This window comes from Scyliorhinus torazame, chromosome 21 (assembly GCF_047496885.1).
Source record: "Scyliorhinus torazame isolate Kashiwa2021f chromosome 21, sScyTor2.1, whole genome shotgun sequence".
Classification (NCBI taxonomy): domain Eukaryota; kingdom Metazoa; phylum Chordata; class Chondrichthyes; order Carcharhiniformes; family Scyliorhinidae; genus Scyliorhinus; species Scyliorhinus torazame.
In genome coordinates, this window is record NC_092727.1 from 85243982 (window position 1) to 85266768 (window position 22787).

The window sequence follows — 22787 nt, forward strand, 5'->3', positions numbered from 1 at the left end:
GAGGCCGTACGCGCGGGCGTTTCGCACGGCTACATCCAGGGAGGCTGCAAGGGCCCGTGCCTCTGAGAGTCCCAGCGACTCTTTTTCCAAAAGTCTTTGGCGGATTTGGGGAGAGTTCATACCTGCCACAAAAGCATCGCGCATCAACATGTCCGTGTGTTCAATCGCGTTTACCGGCGGGCAGCTGCAGGCCCGTCGCAAAATTAGCAGCGCGGCGTAGAATTCGTCCAGCGATTCTCCGGGACTTTGTTGTCTCATTGCGAGTTGGTAGCGTGCGTAGATCTGGTTTACTGGGCGAACATAGATGCTCCTTAGTGCTGCGAACGTCGTCTGGAAATCCTCTGCGTCTTCGATGAGAGGGAAAATTTCCGGGCTTACCCTCGAGTGCAGGACCTGTAGTTTCTGGTCTTCTGTGACCCGGCCGGGGGCCGTTCGGAAGTATGCTTCGAAACAAGTCTGCCAGTGTTTAAAAACTGCTGCTGAGTTCACTGCGTGGGGGCTGATCCTCAGGCATTCCGGGATGATCCGGAGCTCCATAGTCCTTTAAGCACGCTTAATAAATTGTAGCGCACAAAGACTCCCGAGAGACGAATAGAGGTGAAGTCGATGAGGCTTTATTAAGCGTGACTTGTTCCCCGCAGTTCAGTAACAGACTGGCCTGCGGGGGAGAACTCCTGGTTCTTATACTCCGCCTTCAGGGCGGAGCTAGAGGTCAACAGCCAACCAGGACCCGGGATCTGTCAGCCAATGACATCACGGCTTCACAGTCCCACATGACCCCTAATGCATACTACCACACCCATTGAATTTATTCAAGACAGAGTCAGCCAGATTTTTTAGATAGATAAGGGAATTATCTGGGACAGACAGCAAAGTGGAATTGAGATCACAACCAATCAACCATCATCTTATTGAATAGTAGAGCAGGCTCAAAGGACTGAATGCCTACTCCTGCTCCTAAGTCCAATGTTCCTATGAACAATCATCCCTTCCCCTTTTCAGGAACAATGGGCAGGATTCTCTGTCCCATCGCACTAGTTTTCTGGTGCAGCGCAACCCTGCCAGTAGCGGGATTCTCCGTCCCGCCAGCCGGCTAATGGGGTTTCCCATTGTGGGCAGCCCCGCGGCGTCGGGAAATTCCTGGGTGTGGGTGTGCTGCTGTCGCAACGGAGAATCGCACCAGCGGAGAATCCAGACCCCTATTTTTGAAGTTTTATCCACAATCTGTCATTTTACCTAGTTTGCAAGAGTCTGAATGTTCCGGTTTCTTCTTCTTAGTTTCTTGCTTTCAGATTGTGGCATTGGTGCATTTTGTTCCACTCTGGCACTGCGGTTTCCGTGCAAATTGTGCCAGGGTCAGGTGTCAAATCTTGGCCTGGCACTAAGTTAACCCTCCAAAATCACTTTAACACCTGATTTACACCTTAGCATCAGAAAAATTCTGGTAGCACTTTGCAGATAGTCTATGGCATAGTGGTGATATGACTGGGCTAGTAATCTAGATAGAGGCCCAGGCTAATGCTCTGGCGATATGGATACAAATCCTACCATGGCAGCTGGTGGAATTTGAAAATTTGAATTCAATTAATAAACGTGGTGAGAAAGCTCGTCTCAATAATGGCGACCATGACAGCTATTATTTCATGTGGTGGCTTATAATATCCTGACAGAGGCTGATCAACGAATAATGGTTTATTAAAGTAATAAGATACAGAGAGTGAGATAAAACGTGACCATGTTCTAAGACTCCACATTGCGAACTGACTGGAGAAATCGCGCTCTGCCCCAGAGTTCGAACCCTCTGGTCCCATTAGCTAATCAGGTCACATGACACTCCAGAACTCGCCACTTAAAGCGGCATGCTACCACATCCACGCCCCTTTTCTAATTAACTTCTGCAATTAGCAAAGGAATTATTTACAAAAGTACAAAAGTGTCTCTCAAACCAGTCTCCTATAAGTTAAATTGGTCGGGTCTTGTTGATCCTTTGAGAGCGATGCAAATTCATTAATGGGTGCTTCAACAGTAGAGGTAACTTTGGTTTGAAACTCAATAGGTTGACTCATGAATTGCGAACGTGTATCAATAAAGATAATTTCCTCAGTTCCCCCAGGAACATTACTGAGTTTGTCCTCTGGATAGCTTCCGAAGGCAACAATTTTATTCGTGGCTGTGTCCCCGACAAGCCTACCGGGGTCAGGGTGTCGCACTGGTTCTGTGTACGGTTCTCTCCTCCTCATGTGGTCCAGGTTTTTTTTTTAAGCCTTCTCCCTTGAACATCCACCTTGTATGACACTGGACTTGTTTTTGCCGTGACTGCTCCTGGCACCAAAATTCTTCACATAAACCAGACCGTCCACCTCAAACATTCTTTCAGATTTCTTGGAGATGTGGTGCTTTTTCTGTTTGTTTTGTTTAGCCTCCACCCTCCCCGACAAATTTGGAAATGTAAGGCGTGATCATACGGCCTTGTCGCGCAACTCGGGACACTACGCGGCCATTAAACATCGCACGAGATTTGTGACGCTCGGGACGTTTCGAGAGATATAATGAGATCTCGCGAGATGTCGTGATCTGGGTCTCGCCCTCACTGGGTGGGATCCAGATTGCATATTTAAGTGAGCAGTTAGCCTCACTTAAATGTCTCCGCTGGAGTCTCTCAAGTCCCGGGATTGAAGGGCACAAGGTGGCACTGCTACCTCACAGCACCAGCCACCCGGGTTCAATTCCATCCTTGGGTGACTATCTGTGTGGAGTTTACAGGTTCTCCTCGTGTCTGTGTGGGTTTCCTCCAGGTGATCCGGTTTCCTCCCACAGTCTAAAAATGTGCAGGTTAGATGGATTGGCCATGCTAAATTGCCGCTTAGTGTCCAAAAGTTTGGGAGGGGTTATGGGGTTAGGTAGGGTGCTCTTCCAGAGGATTAGTGCAAACTCAATGGGCTGAATGGCACTGTAGTGAATCTATGAACACCTGCGCCTGGGAGATCTCCGTTTAATAATAATAATCTTCATTGTCACAAGTAAGCTTACATTAACATTGCAATGAAGTTACTATGGAAAGCCCCTAGTCGCCACATTCCGGTGCCTGTTCGCACGGAAGGAGAATTCAGAACCTACCAGCACATTTTTAGGGACTTGCGGAAGTAAACCTGTACAGACACGGGGAGAACGTGCAGACTCCGCACAGATAGTGACCCAAGCTGGGAATCGAACCTGGGATCCTGGCGCTGTGAAGCAGCAGCGCTAACCACTGTACTACCGTGCCACCCATATTTAGGGCATTGGGGGAGTCTGGAGGCCGCGGAGGGGGATTGAGAGACTGGGGAGGCATTTAAAAATGGTGTCTCAATCTCTTCCTGTCCAAAGAGGAAAGAGTCGAATTGGACCCCTCCGGAAGGCCGCTGCCCTAGACTTGACATGTATGCTCAAGCCGTCAGGAGTCGCGTGAATGCCAGATTCATCAGTCGCATTCACAGGACAGCCCCGAACGTCACCCAAGCACAACGCAACGCCATCCGCGCTCTCAAGACCAACCGCAACATCGTCATCAAACCAGCAGACAAAGGAGGGGCCACCGTCATACTGAACAGAACGGACTGCAAAGAAGTATACCGACAACTCAAAAACCAGGAACACTACAGACAGTTACCCGAAGATCCGACCAAGGAACACATCCAACTCAACAGACTGATCAAGATCTTGGATCCAGACCTTCAGAGCACCCTACGTGCTCTCATCCCACGTACTCCCCACATTGGAGATCTCTACTGCCTCCCGAAAATACACAAGGCCAACACACCAGGCCGTCCTATCGTTTCAGGCAATGGGACCCTGTGTGAGAACCTCTCTGGCTACATCGAGGGCATCTTGAAACCCATCGTACAAGGTACGCCCAGCTTCTGTCACGACACCACGGACTTCCTACAGAAACTCAGCACCCATGGACCAGTTGAACCAGGAACATTCCTCGTCACAATGGACGTCTCGGCACTCTACACCAGCATCCCCCATGACAGCGGCATTGCTGCAACAGCCTCAGCACTCAACACCGACAACTGCCAATCTCCAGGCGCAATTCTGCAACTCATCCGCTTCATTCTGGATCACAACGTCTTCACCTTCGACAACAAGTTCTTCAAGCAGATGCACGGAACAGCCATGGGGACCAAATTCACACCTCAATTTGCCAACATCTTCATGCACAAGTTTGAACAAGACCTCCTCACCGCACAGGATCTTCAACCGACATTATACACCAGATACATCGATTACATTTTTTTCCTTAGGACCCACGGCGAAGAATCACTGAAACAACTACACGATGACATCAATAAGTTCCATCCCACCATCAGACTCACCATGGACTACTCTCCAAAATCAGTTGCATTCTTGGACACATTCATCTCCATCAAGGACGGTCACCTCAGCACATCGCTTTACCGCAAGCCCACGGATAACCTCACGATGCTCCACTTCTCCTGCTTCCACCCTAAACACATTAAAGAAGCCATCCCCTATGGACAAGCCCTCCGTATGCACAGGATCTGCTCAGATGAGGAGGAGCGTAACAGACATCGACAGACGCTGAATGATGCCCTCGTACGAACGGGATATGGCACTCGACTCATCGATCGACAGTTCCAACGCGCCACAGCAAATAAACGCACCGACCTCTCAGAAGACAAACACGGGACACAACCGACAGAGTACCCTTCGTCGTCCAGTACTTTCCCGGAGTGGAGAAACTACGACATCTTCTTCGCAGCCTTCAACACGTCATCGATGAAGATGAACAACTTGCCAAGGTCATCCCCACACCCCCACTACTTGCCTTCAAATAACCGCGCAACCTCAAACAAACCATTGTTTGCAGCGAACTACCCAGCCTTCAGTACAGCGACCACAACACCACACAAGCCTGCCATGGCAATCTCTGCAAGACGTGCCAGATCATCGACATGGATACCACCATTACACGTGAGAACACCACCCACCAGGTACGCGGTACATACTCGTGCAACTCGGCCAACGTTGTCTACCTCATACGCTGCAGGAAAGGATGTTCCGAAGCGTGGTACATTGGCGAGACCATGTAGACGCTGCGACAACGAATGAACGGACATCGCGCGACAATCACCAGGCAGGAATGGTCCCTTCCAGTCGGGGAACACTTCAGCAGTCAAGGGCATTCAGCCTCTGATCTCCGGGTAAGCGTTCTCCAAGGCAGTCATCAGGACACGCGACAACGCAGAATCGCCAAGCTGAAACTTATAGCCAAGTTTCGCACGAATGAGTACGGCCTCAACCGGGACCTGGGATTCATGTTGCATTACATTCATCCCCCACCATCTGGCCTGGGCTTGCAAAGTCCTACCAACTGTCCTGGCTTGAGACAATTCACACCTCTTTAACCTGGGGTTACCCCAATCTCTGGATCTGTAAACACTTAATTAACTGCAAATGCTCACATTCTAAGCATTATCTTGCATCTTTGAATTTGTCTCTATATATGTTTCTGGAACCTACCTCTTCATTCACCTGAGGAAGGAGCAGTGCTCCGAAAGCTAGTGTTTGAAACAAACCTGTTGGACTTTAACCTGGTGTTGTAAGACTTCTTACTGTGCTCACCCCAGTCCAACGCCGGCATCTCCACATCATGGCTTCCTGTACTGTCAGTGCAGAAAATGAGAGTATGTGTGGCCTCGGCGGGCCATTCCTCACCGAGGCCAAAAGAAAAACAGTCCTGTTGGATAGCGGGATCATTCTCGACGCTGCAGGCGCTGAGAAAGACCCTACTAAACTTGCCAAAAACAGGACTCTTTTTCCTGTTAAATTGCGGCCATTAAGTTCAATCACATTCTAATACATCTGCCCATTAGTAACTCAGGGTATAACACTTGTGATGACATGAGATGTTGTTCTATAGGTGAGCAGGAACAGGGCCAGTCTGAGTTGTAGAGGGGCTGACGACTGTTTCTTCATGGTGGCTTTGAATGTTTGAATGGATCTCTTTGCCAGTCCATTTGAAGCAGGATTGCAGAGCTGCTTTAATATGTTGAATGCTGTTGGTTCTCGTAAAATGTTGGAATTCTTCACGAGTAAAAGCAGTCAATTATAGGAGACCAGAATCCTTGGGCAATCTGTGGACGGTGAATGGCTGTTGCAATTTCTCTACCTTCACTGGCGAGGCCGTTGACTTAATTTTGTGTATGTCCAACCATTTAGAGTGGGCATCTATGATGAAAAATAATTTGGAGTCCATAAGTGGACCCGCAAAATCAGCCTGGCCACTCCCAAGGGTGCATTAGGGCTGCGGATGGAAGTTCTGTTGCATTTGACGTTGGCCACATTGTTTGACCAGATTCTCAATGTCGATATCCATCCTGGGCCACCATATGTAATTGCATGTGAGCATTTTAATTTTGTCATCGCAGGATGGGCACAGTGTAGCTCCTGTAATAATAGCTTCTTAGCAGGAGTGGAAAAGACCACACTCCCCCCCCCCCCCCCCCCCCCCCCCCCATAACAATACACAGTCTTTACAACATAACTCATCTTTTCTTATCTGAAAGGGTCACAACTGCTCAGGCCTGTTATTATAATGCCATTATAATCTATTACAATCTTGTCTTGAGATAATAAGGGTTTTTTCTGGGTCTAAAGCTTGACCTGTCACACCAACACTGGCAATGTAGCTAGGAAGTGTAAAGCAAGAACAATTTCCTGTGACACTGGCGGAGGTGGTATACGGTCAGATAGGGGACGACAGCTCAAAGCATCTGCTTTTGAAATGTGGGTACCCGGCCTATGTTGAAACATGTATTCATCGGCTGCTAACAATAAAACCCAGCATTGGACCCGAGCTGAAACTATGGAGAGATTGGCCCCATCCGCTCTAAATAAGCCCAACAGAGGTTTGTGATCGATAACGACTAGGAAATGTTGTCCATAGATGTATCGATGAAACTCTTTAATTCCAAATATTACGGCTAGTCCCTTTTCAATTTGCGAGTTGAGCATTGGTCAAAATCCTCAAAGCACAGGCGATAGGCCTTCGTACATTACCTTCCATATTATGGGGCAAAACCACTCTGATTCTGCAAGGGAATAAGCAGATAAGAATGAACCCTTTTGAAGGGCCAAGGTGGAGCAAGAGACTGGATGACTGTAAAGCTAGTTTAACTTGATCAAAGGCTTCTTTCTGATGCACTTTCCAATACCATCCCTAGTGCATCTTCAGAAGTGAATGTAAGTGCGCCAACAATGTTGAAAGATTAGGAATAAGTCTGCTATAATAGTTTACCATTGCTAAAAAGGTTTTCAATTCTGATGTATTTTTGGGGGGCCAATGCTTACGTAATTGCTTTGATCTTGTCCTCCATAAGGTGCAGCCCTGTGACTTCTACCCTCAATCCTACGTACGCTACTTCCTTAGCTGGGAACTGTTTCTTTTCAGCCTAACTCAGACCTTCTGAAATATTTTTAAACTTCTACGAGATTTGCTCGGTGCTGCTCTTTGGATTCTCCTGTAATCAATACTGTTACAACCCCCTTGGAGATCACGGGTTATGCACCATCCGATTCTCCATGACCACAACAGAGTATGAACTCCCCCGGTAAAACAGGCCGGGATTTCCCCTTAACAAGGGGAAACCTCATTCGTATTTAAACCCCGATCTGCGTGCAAGTCAGGGAGGGTGACCCTTCAGGGTGAGGAGAGTAGCTGTGTCGTTAGCTGCTAGAACGAAAGGTCACAGATATAGGCTGAGAGGCAGTAGATTTAGAACTGAGATGAGGAGGCACTACTTCTCGCAAAGGGTGGTGAATTTGTGGAACTCGCTGCCCCATAGTCCGATGGAGTTTGAGTCATCAAATGGTTTCAAGAAGGAGAGAGATATATTTCTGATTTTAACAAACGGGTTAAAAGGATATTGGGAACAGATAGGAAGGTGGATTTGAGGCCAGGAATATTTGACACTCCCGGATTGCGTTGGAGTCTCCCAAAATGAATAAATGATTTCCTGAATGCTGCTGCTGGTGACTCGGGAGAAACATTATTCTGCATTCTGGTAGCATTTCGTAATGGCAGTTTTCAAGGGAATGGAGTGATGTGCATACATTTAATGCAAATCACAAAATTTTGACTAGTTTCAATAGTAACTGACAAATTATTCCTCTTCGTGGGCAGCACGGTAGCATTGTGGTTAGCACAGTTGTTTCATAGCTCCAGTGTCCCAGGTTCGATGCCCGGGTTGGGTCACTGTTTGTGTGGAGTCTGCACGTTCTCCCGTGTCTGCGTGGGTTTCCTCCGGGTGCTCTGGTTTCCTCCCACAGTCCAAAGATGTGCAGGTTATGTGGATTGGCCATGATAAATTCCCCTTAGTGTCCAAAAGGTGGGGAGGGGGTTACTAGGTTACAGGAATTGGGTGGAGGTATGGACTTGGGTAGGGTGCTCTTTCCAAGGGTCGGTGCAGACTCAATGGGCCGAATGGCCTCCTTCTGCACATGAAATTCTTCTCTTGCCCCATGGCTTATTGCCAATGAGTGTTCTCTGGTTACTGGTTCTGGACTCTGAAGATGTCCTACAACCATGACTCCGTGGGAATTGTCCGGAGTCGGGGGCTTTGGATGGTTCTGATTTGCTTCCCTGGAGAGTTACCTGGCAAATGTTGAATAGAAAAGTCCTGCTCTAGCTCTCCTGATGCACTGTACAACTGAGTCTCCCAAGCCGACCCGATAGCCCCTGGCCTGACAAAGCCTCCTGAATGAACCTGACTACCTCTGACCCACCATACCCACCTCACCCAGCTGCCACCCAAACACCACCTCTGCCACCTTACCCAGTTACCAACCTACCACCCCACCCCCTGCCATCCTACTCCCAGCCCACTCTATCTCCCCCACCTACACACTCCCTCATTTGCTCACCTGCCCATCTGCTGAAAGCCCACTCGAAAGCTGTTTGAATGTGCCAATGGTTTTCAGTGTGTAAGTTAGCACTAAATGGAATGCGCTACAGCTCCTGCTGTAAAAAGGGGCATGGCTCGTCTCTTTCTCCCCCCCCTCACCCCTCCCCTGCCTCCACCACTCCCCTCCACTCCTGATGATCCAGCGTTGGTGACTGCTGCCCATCAGAAGATCCGTGTTACTGTGTGGAACAAGTATTTTTTGACTTGTATTTTGAAGCAATACATTGATCACAGTGCTCAATAAGGGCATGTTTTCATTTAATAAATGCTCACTCGTTAGATATCAGATCTGTTTCTTCATGGTTTAAGAATCTTTCTGTTAAGAAACATTTTCTTATAGAAACTGGAAGATTTTTAAGCAGAAGTTTCAGCTGTATCTTGAAGCCATCGACCTCGAGGCCGCATCGGATAGCAGAAAGATTGCCCTCTTCCTCTCTACAGCCGGGGACCATGCTATCCACATTTTTAACGATAAAAGGCCCAGGGCACTTCAGGTGAGGACAAGACAAAGTTCAAAACAGTCCTGCTGAAGTTCGACAGCCACTGTGACATCGAAGTCAACGAGAGCTTTGAACGCTATGTTCCAGCAGAAGCTTCAGGGTAAGGATGAACCTTTTCAGTCCTTCTTAACCCATCTCCGTATCCTCGCGCAATCCTGCAACTACGGCTCCACTTCCGACTCCATGATCCGCGACCAGATCGTTTTCGGGGTACATTCCGATCCCCTTCGCCAGCAAGTCCTCAAAGTTAAACAACTCACTCTCATCATTGCCATCGAAACATGCATCCTACATGAGCACGCTAATGACCGGTACTCCCATATCAAGGCGGCAGAGACGGCGCGGCATGGCCCCCATGATGCGGAGCGGGTGCAGGCCGTAAAACAGCTCCAGGGCCTGAGTCTGGATGAGGGCAGCCATTTTGCGCGCATTTCCCGGGCTCCTGCGCATGCGCACAACGACTGAGAGGACGGCGAGGCCGAGGATCGAACTGTGCATGTGCGCACATCTTTCGACCGCACCGCGCATGCGTGGTGGTGCACGGAACGTCCTGACGTCGGCGTCATGACGTACAACAACTGTGGCTTCGCTCACTTAAAGCGGCAATGTCCCACGAAGTCTCCAGTGTGGCAAGCTTGCCCACTATGCAGCTCTGTGCAGATCTGCTCAACTGCCCACCACAAAGCGATCCCAGCCGCAGCGCAGGAACGTCCGGTCAATCCAGCAACCCGTTGTAGACTCCGACTCCGACATGGTTCCAGATCCCGACGCCAAGGATCTCACATCCCCATTCCGGGTGGGCATCATCACCAAGCATATGATGCTTTCCAAAAAAAAGGCTAATCCACTCCCAGTGCTGAGCATTGATCCGGACGACGAGTGGTGTGCCACCTTTACGGTCAACGAATATCGCATACGCTTCAGGCTGGACACCGGCGCTTCAGCGAACCTCATTTTGAAGTCTGACCTGGATACCATCCACGTCAAGCCGAGCATTCTTCCATCGGCCTGCCAGCTCATCGGCTACAATGGCAATGCCATTGCTGCCAGTGGCTCATGCCAGCTTGTGGTTTCTCATCGTTCCTCAAGAGCCACCCTGCATTTCAAAATAGTAGCGTCCAACAAAGCTTCCTTGCTCGGTGCTCAGGCCTGCAAAATCCTGAATCTTGTGCAGCAGGTTCACTCCATGTCGCCCGCTGAGGCATCAGCCTCGCCAGATGCCAACTTTCAAACCCAATTAGATGATGTCATAGCACGATACCACAGCGTCTTCGAGGGTATGGGCACACTCCCCTACACATACAAGATACTTCTGAAACCGAATGCCACACCCGTGGTTCATGCACCGCGTCGGGTGCCGGCACCCCTTAAGGACCGCCTCAAGCAGCAGCTGCAAGACCTCCAGGACCAGGGCGTCATTTCTAAGGTCACAGAACCCACGGACTGGGTTAGCTCCATGGTTTGTGTCAAAAAACCGTCAGGGGAACATCGCATTTGTATCGACGCCAAAGATTTGAATCATAACATCATGAGGGAACACTACCCCATCCTTAAGCGAGAAGGGCTCGCTAGCGAAATGGCTCATGCCTCACTAAGCTGGATGCCTTCAAGGGGTTTTGGCAGATACAGCTAGGCGCATCCAGTCGAAAGCTCTGCACTTTTAACACCCCATTTGGTCATTACTGTTACAACCGGATGCCCTTTGGCATCATCTCCGCCTCGGAGGTGTTCCACCGAATAATGGAGCAAATGATGGAGGGCATCGAGGGGGTTCGAGTGTACGTCGATAACATCATTGTCTGGTCCACAACTCCTCAGGAACACATCGATCGCCTCAAGCGAGTGTTCCATAGGATCCACAAGCATGGCCTCCGACTCAACAGAGCCAAATGCTCGTTCGGTCAAGCAGAAATAAAGTTCCTTGGCGACCATATTTCACAGTTTGGTGTGCAGCCAGATGCAGATAAGGTGTTGGCGATCAACGCCATGAAGAACCCGGAGGACAAGAAGGCGGTCCTCCGCTTCCTAGGGATGGTCAATTTCCTTGGGAAGTTTATCCCCAACTTCGCATCTCACACCACAGCTCTCCGCAATCTTGTAAAATAAAAACACCGACTTCAAGTGGCTCCCTGCTCATGAGCGAGAGTGGCGTGAGCTCAGGGCGAAACTCACCAAGGCACCGGTCCTGGCGTTTTTCGACCCTGCCAAGGAGACGAAGATCTCCACCAATGCGAGCCAGGCTGGCATTGGGGCAGTACTCCTCCAGCGACGAATTCCCCTCCTGGGCCCCAGTCGCATATGCATCTAGAGCCATGACCCCAACTGAGCAGCAATATGCTCAAATCGAGAAAGAGTGTCTGGGCCTCCTCACGGGGATTGACAAATACCATGATTATGTGTATGGACTTCCCAAGTTTACGATCAAAATGGACCACAGGCCAGTGGTTCACATCATACAGAAGGACCTCAACGATATGCGCCACGCCTACAGCGTATCCTCCTCAAACTCCGACGCTATGATTTCGACCTGGTCTACACCCCGGGCAAGGAGCTCATTGGGGCCGATGCACTTTCTCGCTCCATCACCACGCCGTGCGAGCAGTCGGTCTTCGTCTACCAGATCGACGTCCATGTTGAGTTCTGGGCATCCAACTTTCCGGCCACTGACGAAAGGGTCGTGCAGATTCGTCAAGAGACGGCCAGGGATCCTTTACTCCAACGGGTCATGCGCCACCTCACAGATGGTTTGCAGAAGGGCCAGTGCCCACAGTTCTACAATATAAAAGACGACCTGGCAGTGGTCGATGGCATACTAATGAAACTGGACAGGATAGTAATACCACAGAGTATGCGAGAGCTCGTCCTCGGCCAACTCCAAGAGGGTCACCTGGGGGTGGAAAGGTGTCGCTGGCGAGCCCGAGAGGCAGTATATTGGCCTGGCATCAATGACGACATCGCCAACACTGTGCTAAATTGCCCAACGTGCCAACAGTTCCAGCCGGCTCAGCCGAAAGAGACTTTGCAGCCGCATGAACTAGTGTCGTCCCCACGGACCAAGGTTGGCATTGATCTCTTCCTCGTGGACTATTTTTCAAATTACCCCGAGGTGATCAGACTGAATGACCTCACATCAGCAACAGTCATCAGGGCGTGCAAAGAGACCTTTGCCCGTCATGGCATTCCACTTACGGTCATGACAGATAATGGCCTGTGCTTCATCAGTTAAGAGTGGACGGATTTTGCCCGACGGTACAATTTCACGCACGTCACTTCAAGCTCCCACTACCCCCAGTCAAATGGGAAAGCAGAAAAGGGGATACACATTGTAAAACGACTGTTGTGTAAAGCTGCTGATTCGGGTTCAGATTTTCACCTGGCACTGCTAGCCTACAGGGTGACTCCTTTGTCTGCTGGCCTGTCCCCAGCACAGCTGCCAATGAACCGCACACTACGGACGATGGTGCCAGCTATCCACGTCCCGGACCTTGACAATTTTCCGGTCCTGCAAAGAATGCAACTGTCTCGGGCCCAATGCAAGTCGGCGTATGATGCCCATGCCACAGATCTCCCTGCTCTGGTCCCTGCTGAACATACAGAACACAGCAGCCAATCACCAGACAGGACACGGCCACTATAAAACCAGAGGGCACTAGTTTTCCCGCTCTCTTGGGATGCAGCCTCTGACACAGTCAGAGCCTGTGAGCAACAACTAGAATATCCACCATGTGGTAGTAAGATAATCTGGTCAGGTTAGTCTCAGGTCTCTGTATAGCACAGGGCTAAATCGCTGGCTTTGAAAGCAGACTAGGCCAGCAGCACGGTTCAATTCCCGTACCAGCCTCCCCGAACAGGTGCTGGAATGTGGCGACTAGGGGCTTTTCACAGTAACTTCATTTGAAGCCTACTTGTGACAATAAGCGATATTCATTTCCAGTCAACTCAGCATAGTGTCAACCCACAGTTCAAGCATGTTCAATAGTTAAGAGTTTAATAAAATAGAGTTGCATTTCGTCAAGTGTTGGAAGCCTGTCTCTCTCTCTGCTACAGTAAACGCAGTCCTCGCAGATCCAACTTACCCAACACAACAATCTCCACCTCTCTTACCTCGTTTAAGACACTTGTTAAAACCTGCATCATTAAGCATCTGCCACATCTGTTTATGTGACTCCGTGTCACTTTTGTTTTTGTTATATAACATTCCTGAAGTGCCCTGGGCCTTTTATGGTTAAAAGAAGCATAAAGAAAGCTATTGTAATATAAGGGTATTTGACATAGCAAGGGTTAATGTGGGACTGGGAAACTGTACCATCAACAGTGTGATGTAAAGTGACATATGACCTGAGATTAGGGTCAGTTGTGGATTGAACAGAGACCTGTGTAGAAGCAAGCATGGAGTCCTTTCTCACTGGAGCGAAGAAGGAAGAGAGGTGACTTGATAGAGGTGTACAAGGTGATGAGAGTGGATAGCCAGAGACTATTTCCCAGGGCGGAAATGGCTGTCACGAGGGGACATATTTTTAAGGTGATTGGAGGAAGGTATAGGGGAGGTGTCAGAGGTAGGTTCTTGACACAGAGAGTGGTGTGTGTGTGGAATGCACTGCCAGCAGAGGTGGTGGAGTCAAGAGTCATTAGGGACATTTAAGCGACTCTTGAACAGGCACATGGACAGCAGTAATATAAATTTAGAGTACCCAATTCATTTTTTCCAATTAATGGGCAGTTTAGCATGGCCAATCCACCTAGCCTGTACATCTTTTGTGTCGTGGGCTTGAAACCCATGCAAACACAGGGAGAATGTCCAAATTCCACATGGACAGTGACCCAGAGCCGGGCTCGAACCTGGGACCTCGGCGCTGTGAGGCAGCAGGGCTAATCCACTGCGCCACCGTGCTGCCCTGCAGTAGGGAACTGTTTAAAGCACTCTGCTTATGGGATGGAAGTTCTGTTTGGTTACTAGTTGTAAGTGTCTGAAATCAATGAATTTGGTTTTGATCCATTTCCTAGTGGGTATGGGCATTCAGTACAAATTGTTCTTAATTTACGTTTGCCTACCCAGTCAGAAGTCACAGACAATTTGTTGAATCGAAGTATAGTATTTGTACTGACTCTTCTGTACCGTGTCTGTTTGCAGAGTGTCCTGTATTCACACGGCCCCTGACAGATGTCACTGTGGATGAAAGCAGCACCATCACATTACAGGGCAAAGTTACTGGAACACCTCCAATCATCATCTCCTGGCTTCTAAATGGTGAGGTTAAACCCTGGCAAAATGTGTGTTCAGGTTATGGAGCCATTGGGAGTCTCTTATCAAGAGAGTGGCCACACTAAAAACGTTCTGATGTCCAAGCATGCAAAAGAATCAGAAAATGGCTTAGTCTGTAAGGGGCAGAAATCTGGGTTTTAAATCTATAAGTGAACGTGTTTAGATTGAGTAAAAATCTCACCCCAGTAGCAGTCTGAATGTGTGAGTTAGCTAACCTGGCTGTCTGCAGTCAGCTGTCCATTGATAATCCATTACTTGCAATTTCAGTGTTGAATATCCTCAATATGATAGTTATATGATTGTTTTCCCTTCATTGACTTTAGTATATTAGAACCCTTTGGTGTGAGAACACTTAAATTATATGACTTTAGTCAGCTATATTAATCGTTCATGGTGTCTATCAGCCATATGTAAAAATTTGACTCCACCCACATCCCAAGAAATAATATTGTCCAACAAAGTGTATCTGGGCAGTTGAATCAGTCCCTCCTGAACCTGAGAAACTTCCTCTTTCATTATGCTTTCAATTTATTGAATGATGGTCAAAGCTGTAATGAAGAGTTCAGTTCAGGTAAGGCAAATGGGAATTCTTAAAATAAATAATTTTGCCTTTTTTTGGTGGCCCCTGAAGAACCCTAAATGGTGTAGGCCCAATACCTGCCCTGCTCCTCACTGATTAATTTCCCCATGGAGAAGTGTTGTTAAGCCACTAATTTATATATTTAAGGATTATTGGAAAAAATGGTCCCCGTGACTTGAGAAGATTGGGCACAGGCAACCCTGTTCATAAATGACTGTGCATCATACCTGCTTCACATCCAAAAAATGGGCATTTACAAAAGCAACAGCTGAATTGTGAAGTGTTACAACTCCCCCATACACTTCGGGAATTATTGATGGTAACTATATGAGTAATAAGGCTACTAAACATGTTAATGATCAGCATGATCTCCCGTCCCATCGAAATGAGGAAAATATTAACGGGCCCTATAACCTTCATCACTGCATACAATTCCAAAGGTTTTTTCCAGTTTGACCCCATTTTAATGCAAAGAATTAATGTCACCCCTGAAGCCAACAAAAACAAAACAGCAATAAAGTAGCGTGGCAACATTCAGTATGGAATTAAAAAGGTTTGTGCATTATTGATCATGATATTATGCATCATGAAACACTACTTTAATTTACTTTGTCAATCATTTGATGTACTTTTATAGATTTCTGTCATGCTCTCTCTATTCCTCATGACACAAAACTCAGTGAAGACCCTCTCCTCCTGCTTTCTGGCCCAGGATCACAACCCATGCACCCTGCTGCACTATTCCCCCCTATAAAGGCCGTGGCTGTGCCAATGCCCTTCTGTGCTTTGCCCCCTAAAAGATGGCGGCCATAAACCCAGGCCTCTCATGGGGGAGAAATCCCACAGCTGCTGTCCCGCTGGGCGTAAATGCAGGACCGTTAGCTTCTTATTCAAGTTTTTCAACCGACACAATATGTTTATGAAGCTTCTCCATCCACCCAACAGCATTGTGGACAGCACAGTTGCTTCACAGCTCCAGGGTCCCAAGTTCGATTCCGGCTTGGGTCACTGTCTGTGCGGAGTCTGCACATCCTCCCCGTGTGTGCGTGGGTTTCCTCCGGGTGCTCCGGTTTCCTCCCACAGTCCAAAGATGTGCAGGTTAGGTGGATTGGCCATGATAAATTGCCCTTAGTGTCCAAAATTGCCCTTAGTGTTGGGTGGGGTTACTGGGTTATGGGGATAGGGTGGAGGTGTTGACCTTGGGTAGGGTGCTCTTTCCAAGAGCCGGTGCAGACTCGATGGGCCGAATGGCCTCCTTCTGCACTGTAAATTCTATGATCTATGATCCCTATCCCTGTCATGGCTCAGAGTGAGACCAGGAGAGGAGCAGGGCAAGGATAGGCCCGGATCCACCTGAGCCTCGGTGCTGATGTGGGCTGCAGTCTTTGAGAATGGAGATTCACGTCCCAATTTGCTATTTGTGGGACCCTAGTGGCAGTCATGACCCACAGTTTGGGAAGCGCTGCATGTCCATTTCAAAGATGCACAGCAAAGTACAGCTCTTAACCTTGTAAAACTTCAATAGAGTATGCATTATTTGATGATGTGGAGATGCCGGCGTTGGACTGGGGTGAGCACAGTCAGAAGTCTTACAACACCAGGTTAAAGTCCAACAGGTTTGTTTCAAACACTAGCTTTCGGAGCACTGCTCCTTCCTCAGATGACATTCACCTGAGGAAAGAGCTGCGCTCCGAATGCTAGTGATTCAAAACAAACCTGTTGGACTTTAACCTGGTGTTGTAAGACTTCTTACTGTGCATTATTTGATGCAGCCTAATTTTACTCATGTCAATGCTGATTCCAATCTGGTTTCAGGCAAAACAGCAAAGTTTGGGAGAGCTTCTTTCAATAATGGAGTCGCACAGTGGGTGGTTGAGGACTGTTTGCCAGAAGATGCAGGAATATATGAATGTGCCGCTGAAAATGTTGCAGGAAGAGCATCAAGCAGTGCTACAGTAACAATCCGAGGTGAGTGAGGACAATGAAAGTGCTGCTGTGTTACAAAGGCAGCAGGGGGGGTTGGCATTGAGACATGCTTCCAATGCTGAAAAACTCTCATATACTCCACTGCTCCAACTCTGGCTTCTTGTCCTTTCTCCCCTGCCATCTCCCACCAAACGCATGCCACCATTACCGGCCATGCCTTCAACCATGACGATGCCAACCTTTGAAGTTTCCTCTGAGCACTGTCTTCTCTGTCTCCCTTTAAGACCTTCTCTGAGCACTGTCTTCTCTGTCTCCCTTTAAGACCTTCCCCAAGACCAACATTTAGACAGCCCCTCTCCTCCCCTCTATTGTCTCATTTTCCAAATTTGTCTTGCCTCTGTGAAGTTCTTTGGAAGGTTTTTCTTTCCTTGAACCCGGAACGTTCACCAAGTCCATGTTATCTTCCTGCAACTCGTGCTCCAATTGATCCATTTAGGTTACTGACCCTATCACGGCATGGAAACAGTCCTAAGCAGAGTTATCCTACCACCGCCCCCGCCTCCCCCACCCTACCATCCCGCATCACCAACACCCCCGCTCCCCTCCCCCTGCTCCTCTAGGTCTCCTTTGAAAAATAACCTACAAACAGCTAAGCAATATCCAGCAAAATTCCCATGACTGGAACTGTCGTAGGGCTGACGTGATAATGATTAGGGTAGAGGATCAGAGAAAACCTGTTGAACACTTGATAGCAAGGCGATCATGGTAAGATTGTGAAATCTTACAATCTGCATCCGAGTGGTGTAGTTTGAACTTTTTTCTTGTTGGCCACCTGAATTGAAGGTGTATCGAGTTATTTCCTTTAGTAGTACCATTGTGACCACCGAGGAGTCCACACGAGAGGCGTGAAGGAACTGGTTATTTATGATCTAAGTAAGTATTTACTCCATGTACACAGTTCCCAGTCGGGACTTCTCTCCTCAGTTCCCACTCAGGCCAAGCTTTTAAACATGATGCCCATAGCTCTGCTGATGGGCCCCCCGCACCTCAATGGGGAAGCTTGTACTCAACAAGGCTCACTGGGAGACTAATTTGTCCCACCCCGTAGGTCTCGTGCAGGTTATATCAACTAAGTTTCAGAATGTTACATGTTGATTTCTTAGTTATTTGCCCCTCCCTTTTCTTAGCCAGTTCTGCAAAATTCCTTCATGTTTGTGCTGGTTCTGGTCGAATACAGACCTGCTCTGGTCTCTGCTTTAAACAGCATTTGTTTCTGCTCATACAGAGCAAATCAAAGGCACTAATCTTTTAATCTCCTTGGCATGTGACGTCCTCACATGAACAACTGGCTCAGTAATTCACAAGGTAAGCCAAAAGACAATCAGTAACACCAGTAATTGGACCAATTAGAAAAAGGATGGTACAGTGCTCTTTAGAAATGGAGAGGCTGCTTCAGTCATTCTGTCTACTATTGTAATTTGGAATGAATGCTAAGATGTGTCCTCTGTTTAATAGACTTTGAAATGCTTCAGCGGCTAAAACATTTGCCCACGCAAGCGAGAAACACTAACTGTGGCAGAATTGGTGAGAGTGACTCAGTACTTGAAAGTAAACATCATGGCACCGGGTCCAAGATCCAATTTTCAACCAATCTTTTGACTCTCCAAGAAGAGACACAGGAAACGAAGAACAGGAGCCTTCCTAAAGGTAATGTCAAAAATTTGTATAAAATGGGGGCTTCCGGTGACAATGGCACGTTGGAGGGCTCCTGCTCGGGAATAGAATTTTCAGGGTTTTAATGCTGAAAAAGTTGTAGGAAGACACAGTGAGGAGAAATGTCCAAGTTTTCGAAAAAACGGCCGTGAAAAAGGGGGCTAATGAAAGTGCTGGTGAGTGGAAAGGTCGGCGCGGGAAATGTAAGGAAAGTGGAGGCTGGGGCACCAGGGGAGGCCGAATTGCTCACGGCAGAAGGAATGACCAAGGTGATGGCCGTGCAACTTGAAAAACAATTCACAAAGCACATGGAAGCGATGAAGAAGGGGATAGAACATAGAATATTACAGCGCAGTACAGGACCTTCGGCCCGCGATGTTGCGCCGACCTGTGAAACCACTCTAAAGCCCATCTACACTATTCCCTTATCGTCCATATGTCTATCCAATGACCATTTGAAAGCCCATAGTGTTGGCGAGTCCACTACTGTTGCAGGCAGGGCATTCCATGCCCTTCTCTCTGAGTAAAGAACCTACCTCTGACATCTGTCTTATATCTATCTCCCCTCAATTTAAAGCTATGTCCCCTCATGCTGGACACATCACCACCCGAGGAAAAAGGCTCTCACTGTCCACCCTATCCAATCCTCTGATCATCTTGTATGCCTCAATTAAGTCACCTCTTAACCTTCTTCTCTCTAACGAAAACAGCCTCAAGTCCCTCAGCCTTTCCTCATAAGATCTTCCCTCCATACCAGGCAACATTCTGGTGAATCTCCTCTGCACCCTTTCCAATGCTTCCACATCCTTCCTATAATGTGGTGACCAGAATTGCACGCAATGCTCCAAATGCGGCCGCACCAGAGTTTTGTACAGCTGCAACATGACCTCATGGCTCCGAAACTCAATTCCTCTACCAATAAAAGCTAACACACCGTACGCCTTCTTAACAACCCTCTCAACCTGGGTGGCAACTTTCAGGGATCTATGTATATGAACACCGAGATCTGTCTGCTCATCCACACTGCCAAGAATCTTACCATTAGCCCAGTACTCTGTCTTCCTGTTATTCCTTCCAAAATGAATCACCTCATACTCTTCTGCATTAAACTCCATTTGCCACCTCTCAGCCCAGCGCTGCAGCTTATCTATGTCCCTCTGTAACTTGTAACATCCTTCCGCACTGTCCACAACTCCACCGACTTTAGTGTCATCTGTAAATCTACTCACCCATCCTTCTACACCCTCCTCCAGGTCATTTATAAAAATGACAACAGCAGAGACCCCAAAACAGATCCTTGTGGTACACCACTAGTAACTGGACTCCAGTCTGAATATTTCTCATCAACCACCACCCTTTGTCTTCTTCCAGCTAGCCAATTTCTGATCCAAACTGCTAAATCACCCTGAATCCCATGCCTCCGTATTTTCTGCAGTAGCCTACCATGGGGAACCTTATGAAATCCATATACACCACATAAACTGCTTTACCCTCATCCACCTGTTTGGTCACCTTCTCAAAGAACTCAATAAGGTTTGTGAGGCACGACCTACCCTTCACAAAACCGTGTTGACTATCTCTAATCAAATTATTCCTTTCCAGATGATTATACATCCTATCTCTTATAAACCTTTCCAAGATTTTGCCCACAACAGAAATAAAGCTCACTGGTCTATAGTTACCGGGGTTGTCTCTACTTCCCTTCTTGAACAAGGGGACAACATTTGCTATCCTCCAGTCTTCTGGCACTATTCCTGTAGACAAAGGTGACTTAAAGATCAAAGCCAAAGGCTCAGCAATCTCCTCCCTAGCTTCCCAGAGAATCCTAGGATAAATCCCATCCGACCCAGGGGACTTATCTATTTTTACACTTTCCAGAATTGCTAACACCTCCTTATGAACCTCAAGCCCTTCTAGTCTAGTAACCTGAATCTCAGTATTCTCCTCGACAACATTGTCTTTTTCCTGTGTGAATATTGACGAAAAATATTCATTTAGCACCTATCCTATCTCCTCGGACTCCAAGCACAACTTCCCACTACTATCCTTGACTGGCCCTACTCTTACCCTAGTCATTTGTTTATTCCTGACATATCGATAGAAAGCTTTAGGGTTATCCTTGATCCTACCTGCCAAAGACTTCTCATGTCCCCTCCTGGCTCTTCTTAGCTTTCTTTTTAGGACCTTCCCAGCTAACTTGTAACACTCGAGCGCGCTAACTGAACCTTCATGTCGCATTTTTACATAAGCCTCCTTCTTCCTCTTGACAAGTGTTTCGACTGCTTTAGTAAACCACGGTTCCCTTGCTCGACCACTTCCTCCCTGCCTGACAGGTACATACTTATCAAGGACACGCAGTAGCTGTTCCTTGAACAAGCTCCACATTTCCATTGTGCCCATCCCCTGCAGTTTTCCTCTCCATCCGATGCTTCCTAAGTCTTGCCTCATCGCATCATAATTGCCTTTCCCCCAGATATAACTCTTGTCCTGCGGTATATACCTATCACTTTCCATCACTAAAGTAAACGTAATGGAATTGAGGTCACTATCACCAAAGTGCTCACCTACCTCCAAATCTAACACCTGTCCTGGTTCATTACCCAGTACCAAATCCAATCTGGCCTCGCCTCTCGTTGGCTTATCTACATACCGTGTCAGGAAACCCTCCTGCACACATTGGACAAAAACATACCCATCTAAAGTACTCGAACTATAGCGTTTCCAGTCAATATTTGGAAAGTTAAAGTCCCCCATAACAATTACCCTGTTGCTTTCGCTCCTATCCAGAATCATATTTGTAATAGAATCATAGAATCATAGAAGTTTACAGCATGGAAACAGGCCCTTCGGCCCAACCAGTCCATGCCGCCCAGTTTTTACCATTAAGCTAGTCCCAGTTGCCCGCACTTGGCCCATAACCCTCTATACCCATCTTACCCATGTAACTATCTAAATGCTTTTTAAAAGACACAATTGTACCCGCCTCTACTACTACCTCTGGCAGCACATTCCAGACACTCACTACCCTCTGAGTGAAGAAATTGCCCCTCTGGGCCCTTCTGAATATCCCCCCTCTCACCTTAAACCTATTCCCTCTAGTTTTAGACTCCCCTACCTTTGGGAAAAGATGTTGACTATCTACCTTATCTATGCCCCTCATTATTTTATAGACCTCTATAAGATCACCCCTAAGGCTCCTACGCTCCAGGGAAAAAAGTCCCAGTCTATCCAGCCTCTCCTTATAACTCAAACCAACAAGTCCCGGTAACATCCTAGTAAATCTTTTCTGCACTCTTTCTAGTTTAATAATATCCTTTCTATAATAGGGTGACCAGAACTGCACACAGTATTCCAAGTGTGGCAGTACCAATGTCTTGTACAACTTCAACAAGACGTCCCAACTCCTGTATTCAATGTTCTGACCAATGAAACCAAGCATGCCGAATGCCTTCTTCACCACCCTGTCCACCTGCGACTCCACCTTCAAGGAGCTATGAACCTGTACTCCTAGATCTCTTTGTTCTATAACTCTCCCCAACGCCATACCATTAACTGAGTAGGTCCTGGCCTGATTCGATCTGCCAAAATGCATCACCTCACATTTATCTAAATTAAACTCCATCTGCCATTCGTCGGCCCACTGGCCTAATTGATCAAGATCCCATTGCATTCCTAGATAACCTTCTTCACTATCCACTGTGCCACCAATCTTGGTGTCATCTGCAAACTTACTAACCATGCCTCCTAAATTCTCATCCAAATCATTAATATAAATCACAAATAACAGTGGACCCAGCACCGATCCCTGAGGCACACCACTGGTCACAGGCCTCTAC

At 47.7% G+C, this 22787-nt stretch overlaps 1 protein-coding gene across 1 annotated transcript in view; it reads left to right on the forward strand.

Moving 5' to 3' along the window:
* LOC140398060 (myosin light chain kinase, smooth muscle-like) overlaps window positions 1-22787 on the forward strand; it is a 59349-nt gene that overhangs the window by 19940 nt on the left and 16622 nt on the right. The window contains exons 2-4 of the mRNA XM_072486272.1: window positions 14601-14717; window positions 17128-17280; window positions 18754-18945. Of these exons, the coding sequence (XP_072342373.1) occupies window positions 14601-14717; window positions 17128-17280; window positions 18754-18945 (462 nt within the window). The remainder of the gene's footprint in view (window positions 1-14600; window positions 14718-17127; window positions 17281-18753; window positions 18946-22787) is intronic.